This window comes from Cariama cristata, unplaced genomic scaffold (assembly GCF_000690535.1).
Source record: "Cariama cristata isolate BGI_N322 unplaced genomic scaffold, ASM69053v1 scaffold13017, whole genome shotgun sequence".
Classification (NCBI taxonomy): Eukaryota; Metazoa; Chordata; class Aves; order Cariamiformes; family Cariamidae; genus Cariama; species Cariama cristata.
Genome location: NW_009627175.1, coordinates 1 through 12,409, shown reverse-complemented (window position 1 = coordinate 12,409; position 12,409 = coordinate 1). Strand labels below are relative to the sequence as shown.

Genomic DNA, 12,409 nt, shown 5'->3' with positions numbered 1-12,409 from the left:
CCCTCACCTTCGTCTCATTCTTCCTGATGTGAAACACAGCTTTATAGTCAACACTAACAAGCTTTTTTTTTTCCCCCCCTTCTCCTTCACGGCAGCAGTTGCGATTCTTGCAGCATCAAATGGCTATGGCAGCAGCAGCAGCACAAGCAGCTCACCTGTGTCATCAACAGCATTCAGGCAGCCACTCAAAAAGTAAAAGGAAAAGAGGCACACTGGCCCCTCCAAAATCCTGAGACTTGTGGTTTGTTTTTTGTTGTTTTGGGTTTTTTTTCTTGCTCTAAATAAAAAATTCATTCAGAGGGGATTTTTTTTTTTCAGATTAAAAAGGAGAAAGCTTAAAATCAAATCAGTGTTTTATATTACTGGTGGGAAAATGAACTTTTGACGTTACACTGAAATAAATGAACTGGTTTTGGAAGCCAACCCTACGGAACTTTGAGATTTCATCTATAAAGCAGCTCGGGTCTGGTTTCCTTAAGTCACTTAATTTTTTAACAGAATGTTTTATCTTGTATTTTTTACCACTCGGCAGCATTGTACATAGTATAAGGGTGAAAAACATTTTAGAAAAAATGAACTTTGTAAATGTAGTATTGGTATTTCTTTATTTAGTATAAAAGGTTTGTGAACACTGTAACAAATACAATTTTTACAAATCCATTTTTGAAAAGATCTCTCCTTTTGTTCACTTGGGCTTTATACTTTTCATTACTTTGTCTATCAGCTTCTTTACTTCTTTGTGTCTTGTAATTGCTCTGGTGATACAGTCCTGAAGCTTGGCTCCTGTAAGAGGACTTCCACCTAAAAATTAAAGGCAACAATGTGATTTTCTACTTATACTTCAGTTATGTACCTCTAAATGTGTTTTCCAAATGAGAGTATTAAGTAATACAGTAATTCTCGTGACCAACAACTTTCACCTGGGGAGCATACAGCTTCCCCAACTCTAGCCTCGGGCAAAGAAAGCACAAACAAACTAGAGGGGTAAGAGGAGACGTGCTCAAAATTTGCCCTTTGCTGTACATAGGTCAAGCTGAGACTTCTTTTTGAACTTCAGTCATGCCACCTTTTTGAAAACAAATGTCAAGAGCGAGTCATGTAATAAGTACTGAAGCAGACAGTCTGTTCTCATCAAGCACCCACATTTCACAAAGAAACGCAGGTACGTAACATCTAGGTCAAGAAAAAATTATCATCTCCATAGGTTCCCGTGTGATAAACTTGGAAGTACCTGGTTTATGGACAGAACATAGTCTGCCGCCTTCATCGGTTACAATAGTCACTGTTCCCGTTGCTAAGTCTTCTTCTTCAGCAGTTGGGTCAACAATGAGTAATGTGCTTGTGAAAGAAAAAACATACGCAGACGTGTTAGTATATGTTGCTCCATTAACATACATAACATTCGTTTTTACTGTAGTCTTACAAAATACTTGTAGGTGGATTTCGTGCTCTGGCTTATTTGTTTTCTTACCAAAATGCACCAATTTAAAAAAAAAAAAAAACAAAACAACAAAAAAAAAAATGTAGAAGATTCCACATATTCAAGTGTGTGTGTCTGCTAAAATCCTAGCTGTTGAAAATACAGCTTTATGCCTAAGTTCCATAGATCTGTGACACCTATATATTGTGGGAAAATGCCATTAAACTGCCATTTGCAGTATTCAGTCACTTATTGTGTAGTTACACAAAGACGATGACATTGGTTTTAGGTGTAGGCTGGACTAATTTCTACTAGACCTTAAGGCAAAACTCACTTGTGACAGTAAATTCACCAAAGTAGTTCTCAGGTTCTTGTCAGAGAACACCACCGCTCAGATTGGGAACAGTTCAAAAATGGATTTACTGAGTTCCTTAAGGCAGCCAAAAGAAGCTGTCATACATGACACGATGGACGTCATTAAAAAAGACTAAATGTTGTTATTTTTGAACCATTTAATAAGTTAAAAATAAGTAAACCAATGGGAAAAAAAAAAAAGGAGGATCTAAGCTATAAGCCAACTTTGCACAAGAAAAACTGAACTTGGAAAAAGCCAAACAACCACCGTTAAGCGTTAGTTTCCTTAGAAAATAATTCAAAAAAAATTCACTACCATTACAAACGTTTGGCTGAAGTGCAGGTATCATGACAGGGAAGTCTGTAGCTGAAGTTTTCACGAAGCCTCAGTTTACACTGCTAAACTAAAATGTAGTATTGCTGCAACCAAACTCACTTTAGCAGCTGGACAGCTAAGGGACATTTATGACAAGTTTGCGGGGGGGACGCCAGCAGCAAGGCTATAGGAGCCGATTACACAAAATAGATGGAAGGGTAACAGAATTTTTCCACTTGACCTCATATGCAATGCATAATTAAAGGTTTTCTGGGCAATTCAAAACTTCACCAAGAGTTTCAGATTGCCATTTAAAAGTAATAGTGTAATGAAAATGTAAGTAAGTCCTTAGTTACGCTACTCAAAAATACACTGCTTTATTAATTCTAGCCACGCGCACGGTGCAGCGTTGGCCCTTTGCCTGACCCAGGGACACACGGAGAGTTCGATACGTCAGCCCTGTTACTGATGCACGGGTTGACTCCCCGGAGCTGGCTGCGGGGCTGCACGCTGCTCTGCACCACTGCTCCTCGCCCATGGCCACGCTAACCAGCAACCCAGAGGTTTCGTTTGTTCAAGAAAGGCTTTTACACGGAAGAAAAATGTCTCTGGAACTCAGGGTATGTTGTGCGTATTATTTAGAGCGCTGTATCAACAGCTGTAGAAAAACTACTAAACCAGAATTAAAAAACAAACCAACCGCACAACGTGGGCACACACAGGCACACATCCCTCGATACTGGAGATCTGAGTAACTCGTATGATGTAACAGTCGGTTTCAGTGAAGGGAGCAAAGCCCAACAGACTGTCACCAAAAGCTTTCTTCCAAAGGCAACTTTTTTGTCTATTGGTAAGTACGTGTGATTTGTGTGCAAGTAATATCCTACCCACAACTGTCTGCCTATCACGCTATCCAAACTCTCTCAGTCCACATCAAACTTCAGACCCACAAGAACTGGTAATAAAGCAATTAACAGAAGCACTCTAAAGCGCTGGTAGCTTTCTGCTTTGATTCATTTTGGTAATCACTTGGTCAACATTTGAGTTCCATGTTCCCCCTGCTCCATCTCGTATTTGAATGAAAGGGCCTATTAATCATTTCTGCGAATAGAGATAATGTGCCATAAACCCCTGACGTCTCTAAACATACCTAAATCTTAAATCAGATTCACAGCAGAGTGAGCATCATCTTTTTTGTCATTTTCTACTTTTCAAATGGATACCACCATAAATAACTGCATTTCTTATACACAGCAGCAGAACACATACTTAACAGATTTGGACTGATGAAAAGCCAGGAAACAATTTCAGGTGAGTAGTCAAGTTATCAGATGTGATTATTTTGAATTACCATAATCAGATTCTTTACCTCTATGAACAATGACTTAAGAGTGCTGGTCATACTTCATCTTGGGTAATTATGCTTTCAGTTACCCAGAGGTTCTGTTGTTCTAACTGGACCATTACTTCTTACTTCCGCAGTTGAGCAAATCCTTGGTGTAAGCTGCTCAAAAACTACCATCTTCGGTATCAGTTATTCACACAGGCTTTTAACACATTAACTGCATGGGTAACATTCTTTCATCTCAAAGATACTGCAAAAACATAAACCAATACCCATTCCTGTACTCTTAAGCGGATCTTTTAGGTTGGGAACCAGTTTTTCTGTAAGTCATGGGAAGAAGTTGGCCAGACTTTGTTTTGTTCTGCCTGCTCATTCCTACCACAGGACTACAGGTCAGCTGAACGCAGAGGGGCCGCAGATTTAAGATCAAGTGAAACAGCGCTGCCTGAGAGTGCGTGCTCTTCGCTAGCAGAAGTGTGTAAGAAGTGCAGAAGCATCACTGGTAGCATCCTCTGTCTTTCACTTCTTTTACACACACAGTTGTTTTCGTAAGTACAAAACAGTTACAAACTTACTCATCAAATATAGCAAATGATGTGGCAACCGGATGCTTTCTGATAATCAAAGGATTCTTCTGTTTTAAATCAACTTCTGATAAACCAGTTTCTTCATTTATAGTAATCGATGGCAATTGTACTGAAGAGATGAAAAAATGATAATGGTATAATATTAAACATTGCTGGTTTTAGTAGGCCTAGAGATGTCCAAGACTACTGAAATATTTAAGCTGTTCTTTTAAGCCACTGAAAATTGATGAGAATAGAGTTTTGGCTACATGACTGGTGTTCCTGTACAAAAAAAAATTCTTGAATTCGAGGGAAGTATTTAGCTTAGAACTACCTGTTCAAGTAATTATTTTTCTCCTCAAGGTAACATTCTCCCTTACACAGAAGCATTTTCTGCTTCCAAAATGCCATACAATACTTCAGAGTCATATTTAACAAAAAGTGTTTTTTCCCCAAAAAGCCTACTGGATACCTAAAAAACAGAAATACAGTCTCATCTCCCGAATTTCATATATTTGTAGAAACAGTGCAATCTGATCTTCAGATAACTCTTGCTTACTTAACCCTTTATACTGCCTCCTACGTGCATTTATCAGCCACGTACCTGTGAATCATCAATCCGTATGTTGCATGCACTAAAAGTTTTTTCAAGCTATAATGCATTAAGCTAGGAATATTCTGTTGTGACAGAATATTTGTGCAAGCAAAGCCCCCAACAACTTATTCTGCCTACACAAAATACACAAGGTAAGACCTGATCTAGACATTAAAGTTGTTTGTGGTCACTGCTGAAAGATTCAGATCTCTGACACAGAAGAACAGCCGTTAGTCTTATAAGAGAGCAAGAATACGTGTACAAAAAGATCCTACTCCCCAGGTGTTAAACATTTATGGCATCCATACCATCATTTCCACTTTGTATTTGCATTTTAGTAATTTAGCATTCAAATTACAGGAAACCAGCAGTCTTAAGGAACTGTGAACCAGTTACCTATTCATCATGAGTCAAAACTAACATATTTCTCCAAGCAACACTAATCAGAGTGTATCTCTCAATCTAAAGAAGACTTACCATTTTTTAATGCTGCTAGCAGAGCAAAGGCACTGGCATCCAAAATGTTTCCGTCATAGTCCAGACATATGATATCACAGTATAACACCCAAGCAAGCTATCAAAAAAGGTTTGCACATGTGAGATATTACAGCAGCTAAACAAACGGTGCAATGTCTAAGAAAATGCCGGCCCCATGAGCAAAGACACTTATTTCTATCATACGATTTTTACACTTCAGATATAAACCAAGCTATGAAGACTAAAAAGCAAAAACAGCAACTATAAAACAAAACAACCTATAACCCCAAATACCTTCTTTAACGTCTCAACACTGTGATCTTGTTAGTATGTCCCTCTTCATTTTGAGACACAACTTACCTTGCCGTTTGCAATACACAGGTCTTCTTTCGCTATTATCTGTGAACTGAAATAAAATAAGAGAGTAAACCAGGAAACAGAAAATTGTCTGGGAGAGTTGTTCGTGTTCTAAACGCACTAAGATGGCTCTTACTTTTCAATCACATCTGCAATGAACTGGCTTGCTGCTTGAGCCTCTTCACCAGGTGGTTCAGAGCAAAACCTCGTTGAACAGAGGGATCGCAGTTCTACGTTTGGAACTAGACAGTAAGAATCATTGGTCATAAACTAAAAGCAGGCAATGGCATATCACAAATAGAAAGAAGACAATACATGCTCTTAATACCATTTTACGTACTTCAAATGAAAGGCGAGACCAAGAATTTTTTCAATCAAGCCTTCCTACTTCTCCCCTCGAAAATAAAGTTATATGTGGGTTTGTATTAAAGAACTTGTAGTACTCTGTACTCAGAAACGATATATTCCATGGAGAAGCACATTCTCCTAACTACCATTTTCTGTTTGTAATCCTGCCATGAATATCATGACCCCACACAAACTCTTCTTTAAGTGTTAAGCATTCTTAAGTAGATGAAGAAACAACAGCATTTTCATCCCACTGCCCAACTTTACTGGTATGCTATCTGCTTTCCATCAACCATTAAAACCTGATGCTTTAGACCTGAAGTAAAAACATGCATAAACATTTGTGAAAAAAAACCTAAGCATGACCAAGTTCACTGAAAACAACAGACTTTGGAGATGCCTTATAAAAAGGGGATTTAATGTAAGCTCTCAGTTCCACACAATTATTTTCTTTCAAAAGAAACCCCAAACAGCAGCAGAGATGTACCCCTGGGACTTCTACAGTTCTCTGAGAAATAAACAGGGTTTATTTCACTGTTTTTAAGATTTAAATTTTTAGCCGACTGGGACTTCAAGACAAAAGCTAATGTGCCTTTGCACAGCCTTGCATGCCACAATCTTTTATAAATGAACTCCGTTCCCTCTCTTAACATAGATACTTCCCCCTGCTGCAGGTTTGCATTCAGCCTGGCCTGGTATCAGCAATAAGAAGGGAGCTTTACACGGAAAACTCACAAACAGAGCAGGGGGAATTCTGAAACGTCTTAAGTACCACTGCCTACGTGTCAATTTGGAAACTGATTTTAAGGAAAGTAATACAATTTCACCCAAGTTAATTCTTCTCAGAAGTCTTCACAACACACTCAAGTCTGTTGTATCATTACAGCCTTTTAGCTGAAGGAATACAAGCTCTGAGCAAGATCCATACTGAAAAGCTTACCTATGTAACCCTTATTAGCAGAATCGACTGCGGGTACAGCAAGTTCCTGGAGAAAAAAAAAAGACAAAAATGAAGAGCTGGATTTTGTACAAAAAGATTTTCCAGCTATTCTATATACGAATGGTCATTTTCTTGCCAGTTATCATTACAATGACATTTACAAAAGCCATTTTTAATCAGTCTCCATCCATATTTTTTCCCGTACAGAGACATGCAGTGATTTGACTCACAGTTCGTGGCAGGCCAGCAGTACAGCTGAGGCTACAAGACACTTAATAGTCCAGCCAATTAACTACCAATGCGCTTATTGATCAATATTCAGTAACTCTCCTGGTTTTTTAATTTTATCTAGAAATAACTAAGACTTTATTTTTGTCTATATCTTTCCCCATACACAATACACACCACAAAAATACATGTTCACAGACTATACAAGTAGGATTAGACAATTAAATTATACATTAACTGTCATATCCGAAAGTAACTCAGGCGAAAGACTGTAACGGTGTCTGATTGGCATATTATTGTAACCGCGCATGAGATTCATTCTAACCATGAATGCACAAGTTCAGCTAACAGCTAAATTAAAATAAAAACCAACCATACCGCTTTAACTCCACAAATCACCGTAGTATTTCCTAACTTCACCAGGGCAGAACCATCTGCAGTTGTAATGGAACCTGAAGAGAGAAAGTGCTGTTCAACAGAATCTATTTTTCCATTCAAAAGGCCTTAATTAACATCCACCTTCACAAAGTGTTTACTTTCCATCATTTTATACTAAACACAAGCTAAGCAAAGTCTTGAAGGATCCAGGGTGGGAACAGAATCTCTGTATTAAACAGTCAATCACACAGAATCTCAGAACGGTTGAGGCTGGAAGGGACCTCTGGAGGTCACCTGGTCCGACCCCCCTGCTCAAGCACGGCCACCCAGAGCAGGCTGCCCAGGACCATGTCCCGATGGCTTTTGAATATCTCCAAGGATGGAGACTCCACCACCCCTCTGGGCAACCTGTGCCAGGGCTCAGTCACCTTCACAGTAAAAAAGCGTTTCCTCGTGTTCACAGGCAATCTCCTGTGTTTCAGTTTCTGTCCGTTGTCTCTGGTCCTGTCACTGGGCACCACTGAGAAGAGCCTGGCTCTCATATGAGAGGTGCTCCAGTCCCTTCACTATGTTCATGGCCCTTTGCTGGACTCTCTCCAGTATGTCCACGTCTCTCTTATACTGAGGAGCCCAGAACCGGACACAGCACTCCAGGTGCGGCCTCACCAGTGTTGAATAAAAGAGAAGGATCACCTCCCTCAAACTGCTGATGGCAATGATTTGCCTCATGCATATGATTCTATGACCTCTGCAGCAAGGGCACATTGCCGGTTCATGCTCAACCTCGTGTCCACCAGGACATCTAGGTCATTTTCTGCCAAGCTGCTTTCCAGTTGGATGTCCCACAGCATGTACTGGTGCCTGGGGTTGTTCCTCCCCAGGTACAGGACTTCGTGCTTCTCATTGTTGAACTTGATGAGGTTCCTGTCAGCCCATTTCTCCAGCCTGCCAAGGTCCCTCTGGATGGCAGCACGACCCTCTGGCACATCAGCCACTCCTCCCTGTTTGGTGTCATCTGCAAACTTGCTGAGGGGACAGTTTGCCCCATCATCCAGATCATTAATGAAGATGTTGAACAGGACTGGACCCATTATTGATCCCTGGCGTCCTTTTTTAAACCAGAAATCATAGATGGTTACTGTAAAGCCCACCTTCTGGCTGACTTACAGCAAGACCTAACAGAAGGCAGCATTGTACAATGGAAGAGACCTGCAGTATCAAGTTTGAGCAATAATCAGCAACTTTTCCATGCTGGTACGCTAACATGTATTTTACTTTTAGAAATTACGAGGTGTAAGAAAGGCAGGTAAGGTGCTGCTGCTGCTTACTGCATAAGAGGTATCTTGCCTCTGCTTGAGACAGTTGCTCTTCAAGCTTAGAACAAAGCAGAAGCCAGGAGTCACTGCCTCTTTAAAGGTGCCAGGCTGTCAGTTTTGCGCTGGTCAGTGTATGCCTAGACACTGCCTTCAGCATCTATAGCATACGCTGCTGATCTTAGAAAAAGGCAAGCTTCCACAACCACCTAAATTGTGCTGTGCATACCAGCCCAGGAGCAGAACTGAGTAACAGCGCTCAAATATATTACCATACCATGCATTCTCTTTAATGCTTCTTGAAACTATAAATAAAAATCCTTCCTCTTTCTTGTTTCAAAATGCAAGAACCAAGAAAAGTGATTAGCAAGTCATTAAGGTCACTGTTATAATCTGAGATTAATAATACCTCCCCCATTATTATTATTTCGAATAAGTACTTGCCTATGTTGACAGTGGTTGCTCGGAATTCACCTAACTCCCTTCCATCGGGTCGACAGTTCTCTTTCTAAATAAAAATTAAAGTTCAAATTAGAAAATATATTTTACTAAATAACACACCAATATTTATACGAGTTCATATAAAATAGTATTCTCATTTTAGCAGAAATATGCAGCTACAAAAATACTAGGGAAAACTCAATCACTTTCTAGCCAGTTTTTCATCAACTGATGTGTAGTTTGTGGCTGTAGACCCACAAAAAAGTGGTTTTTAAATTTCTTTTAATTTACTTAGAAAATACATATAGCGATAGATTGATTGTCTCAAGGGTAAGTACTACAGGCTAGATTCAGAATATCATCCAAGAATGAATACTCACTGATATCTTAAAATGAGAGTTTCTACCTGTCTGCATTGTTCAGATTTTGTAAGCAATTTCCCTCCCCCATCTTCACCTAGTGGAGCTCTTAAAATTAACGTCAGAGTGAACTAAAGAAAAACTAAACAAAACAAAAGAACACTCCCCCAAAAACCCCCAACATTCAAATACCATCAGTCAGAAGCTGTACAATATCTGAACCTTAAGTTAGAAATTGCACTAATTCACCATCACGTTAGATCTGAATTACTACTCATCACAATTTCAAGCTTCTCAAAAGCAAAGACCTTTGGTTCAACTACGAGAACCAAAACTGACTGCAATAATACTGGACCCATTTCTAAGTCAATACTACCTTAGTAACGGATAGACTAATTTAATATACCCAAAAGTCAGTTGTTTTCCTTCACAGTTATGGTGACCATGGTTAGCAGCAATATTATTTATTTTTAGTAGCATCTAAAAGCCTAGTCCAACATAAATTTTGTACTAGACACAAACCTGCATCACCATCTTGGTCAACTTCAACTCGCATTCCTTTTGAGGCCAAGAGAAGCATTCACCCATCAAGCTGAACAGGGACACAACGTGCTGCAGCATCAATGCCACAGACCGATGGAAAAACATGTTCTGAAAAGCATGACCAGTTTTCCCCTGCTCAGTGAGTTTTCTGATTTTCCCCTTATAGTTACAGGTTTCCATACAGACAAATTAGAAAAGAAGAAGCAAGCAAGGAAAAACTGATTAGAAGCAATTTATATATGCATATTGTGTTTTACTCACCAAAAATCTTCTGTAATATTCCAATGGTTCCACTGTTCTAAAACAAACAGAAATAAAAGTTCACATGCAAGCTCCTAAGTAGGTAAGAGAGAACAAAAAAGATAAGCAAGCACTAACCTAAAACAACAAATAATTTGAAAACCAAGATGACTGGCAAAGCTGCTTAGCAACATGGTTACAGAAAGATGAGGAAACTCTAAGCTGATCTAAGGAAAAGATGTTTTCCTACATTCATTTCCAAAATGCTTGTTCCTTACAAGGAACCTGCCTGCACATACACCTACCAAAAACTACTAGCTTTCACCTCAGTAATCTTGACTATTAATTTTAATTCAAAAGGAGTGTTTATGGAGACAAGGGTGCAGAATGTTTTTGAAGAAATGCAGAAAGGGTAATTTTATTACAGTGTCTGAAATATCTGTTAGTTCAAAGAATGCACTCAGACGTACAAAATGGTTTAAAACAATTTTAGTCTTGAAATGTTACAGTTTTTCTTAGAATCTTTAAGAAAATATAAAATTAAATATGCTTCATGCAGTGCTTTAGTTGAGAAATAATTCATGCTTATTAATTATATACTATTAACAGCATTTGTGTATTAGTATTTTAAGCAGAGAACATTAAAGTAAAAAAAAACTCATAAAAGTGTCATTAATATTTGAACAAAGCCTTCTCAGTTTTGTTTAAAAAAGTACTTCGGAGGGGAGGGGAGCGGGGGAAGTAACTGGAAAAGGCAAGTTTTCCAAATGCAAACTAACATGTAGATGGCAAGCATGAATAAATCCCTATTGGTTCCCCGTATGTTGGTCCTGTACTACTATTTAACCTCACAGATGGCCTGTTCTCTTCAATTCATGTAAAGGCACTTGCTAAACCTTGTTTCGCACATTTAAGCCATAAATCTGGAAGAAGCAAGGACACTGGAACGGGTTGCCCAGAGAAGTTGTGGATGCCCCATCCCTGGAAACGTTCAAGGCCAGGTTGGATGGGGCTTTGAGCAACCTGGTCTGGTGGAAGGTGTCCCTGCCCAGGGCAGGGGGTTGGAAAGAGATGATCTTTGAAGGTCCCTTACAACCCGAATCACTCTACGATTCTAAAAGCAGCAGTTACAAATGGGAAGCCACTGAATTCCATACCGTTTCAAGCTCCTTGTAATGCTCCACTAAACTCATTCTGCCTGTATGCCTTCCCTTTGATAGTGAAGGCTGCCCTCCTCCACTTCTAATGCCCGAGGAACCGCGGGACAGTTCAGGCTGGCGGGGCCTCTGGCAGGTGTTGGGTCCAACCCCTCACCCAAACCAAGTCCACACAGAGCAGATACATCGCTCGGGGCCTTGTCCGACTGCACTGACCGTCTCCAAGCATGGAGATACCACAGCCTCCCTGGTTGACCACCCTTCACCATGACTTGTCCTCGCCACCCGGTATCTATTCAGAATCATGTTTCAACCTGTATCCATGGTCTACCTCTTCTGTCTTCTCCATACCCCACTCTGTTAGGTAGCTCTGATGTTGAAAGAATAGGGTTAAAAGTTACAAAGTGAGCAATCATGCAAGTCTGTGTCGAAAACATGAAAAGCATCTAACCTTGAAGAAGAACAGCATGGAAAGGCCCAAGATAAAGAGGGTTGTGAATTCTGGTTTACGATTTCATGGTTATTAACTTAAGATACTTGCAGCAATTCGGAATAAAGCTGAAATAAGAATGCGTCCTCAAGTAACTTTAGGTAATTATAATACTAAAAATCACACCCCTTTGTGAATAATAAGCATGCTAATCAAAACCCCTCCCAAAATGCATAAAACATTGAGCTTGCACAACCTAGATGCATATATATAATGTAGGCTGATATGGAAATTGTGTTTTACCAACCAGCTATGACTTACGATAATAAATGCTGAACGCTTACTGACATGGGTGTGCTGGTTGGTGTACATGGCCAGCACCTGATTCTGCAGAACTGATTTAAAGACAACCATCTCGACACAGCGGGTTGACTGGGGTGTTGCACACTGGCTGAAGAATGCTGATTTAGCTCAAGGCCTTACTGATCTCTGCGCTTTTTAAGGCTGAACAAACCCAGCTCGCACACCTCGGTGCTCCAGCCCCCTCAGCACCCTGGCAGCTCCCCGCTGGAGCCGGGATGCCCCAAGGCGGGTACCCACCG

At 39.9% G+C, this 12,409-nt stretch overlaps 2 protein-coding genes across 2 annotated transcripts in view; one reads left to right on the top strand and one right to left on the bottom strand.

Annotated features, from left to right (window-relative positions):
• SUPT20H (suppressor of Ty 20 homolog (S. cerevisiae)) overlaps positions 1–660 on the top strand; it is a gene marked incomplete at its 5' end in the record, with an annotated part of 20,352 nt that extends 19,692 nt beyond the window's left edge. The window contains one exon of the mRNA XM_009704345.1: positions 96–660. Coding sequence (XP_009702647.1) covers positions 96–196 — 101 coding nt within the window. The remainder of the gene's footprint in view (positions 1–95) is intronic.
• On the bottom strand, positions 587–12,221 carry EXOSC8 (exosome component 8). Its single transcript, XM_009704344.1, has 12 exons — positions 12,129–12,221; positions 11,692–11,747; positions 10,242–10,278; positions 9,082–9,145; positions 7,325–7,398; positions 6,719–6,764; positions 5,567–5,672; positions 5,434–5,479; positions 5,074–5,170; positions 4,011–4,131; positions 1,232–1,338; positions 587–801 (listed from the first exon to the last, which is right to left on the bottom strand). Exons 1-12 carry the CDS (start codon positions 12,219–12,221, stop codon positions 686–688), a joined length of 963 nt encoding a protein of 320 aa, XP_009702646.1. The 3' UTR covers positions 587–685.
• Positions 12,222–12,409: the final 188 nt, after the last annotated feature.

Coding starts and splice junctions, on each gene's coding strand:
- EXOSC8 (XM_009704344.1), bottom strand. CDS start 12,221: ATGGTTGTCTTTAAATCAGTTCTGCAGAATCAGGTGCTGGCCATGTAC. Junction 9,146..10,241: donor AATATTACAGAAGATTTTTG/GTGAGTAAAACA, acceptor ATTTTTATTTAG/AAAGAGAACTGTCGACCCGA. Junction 7,399..9,081: donor AGCAACCACTGTCAACATAG/GCAAGTACTTAT, acceptor TTCTCTCTTCAG/GTTCCATTACAACTGCAGAT.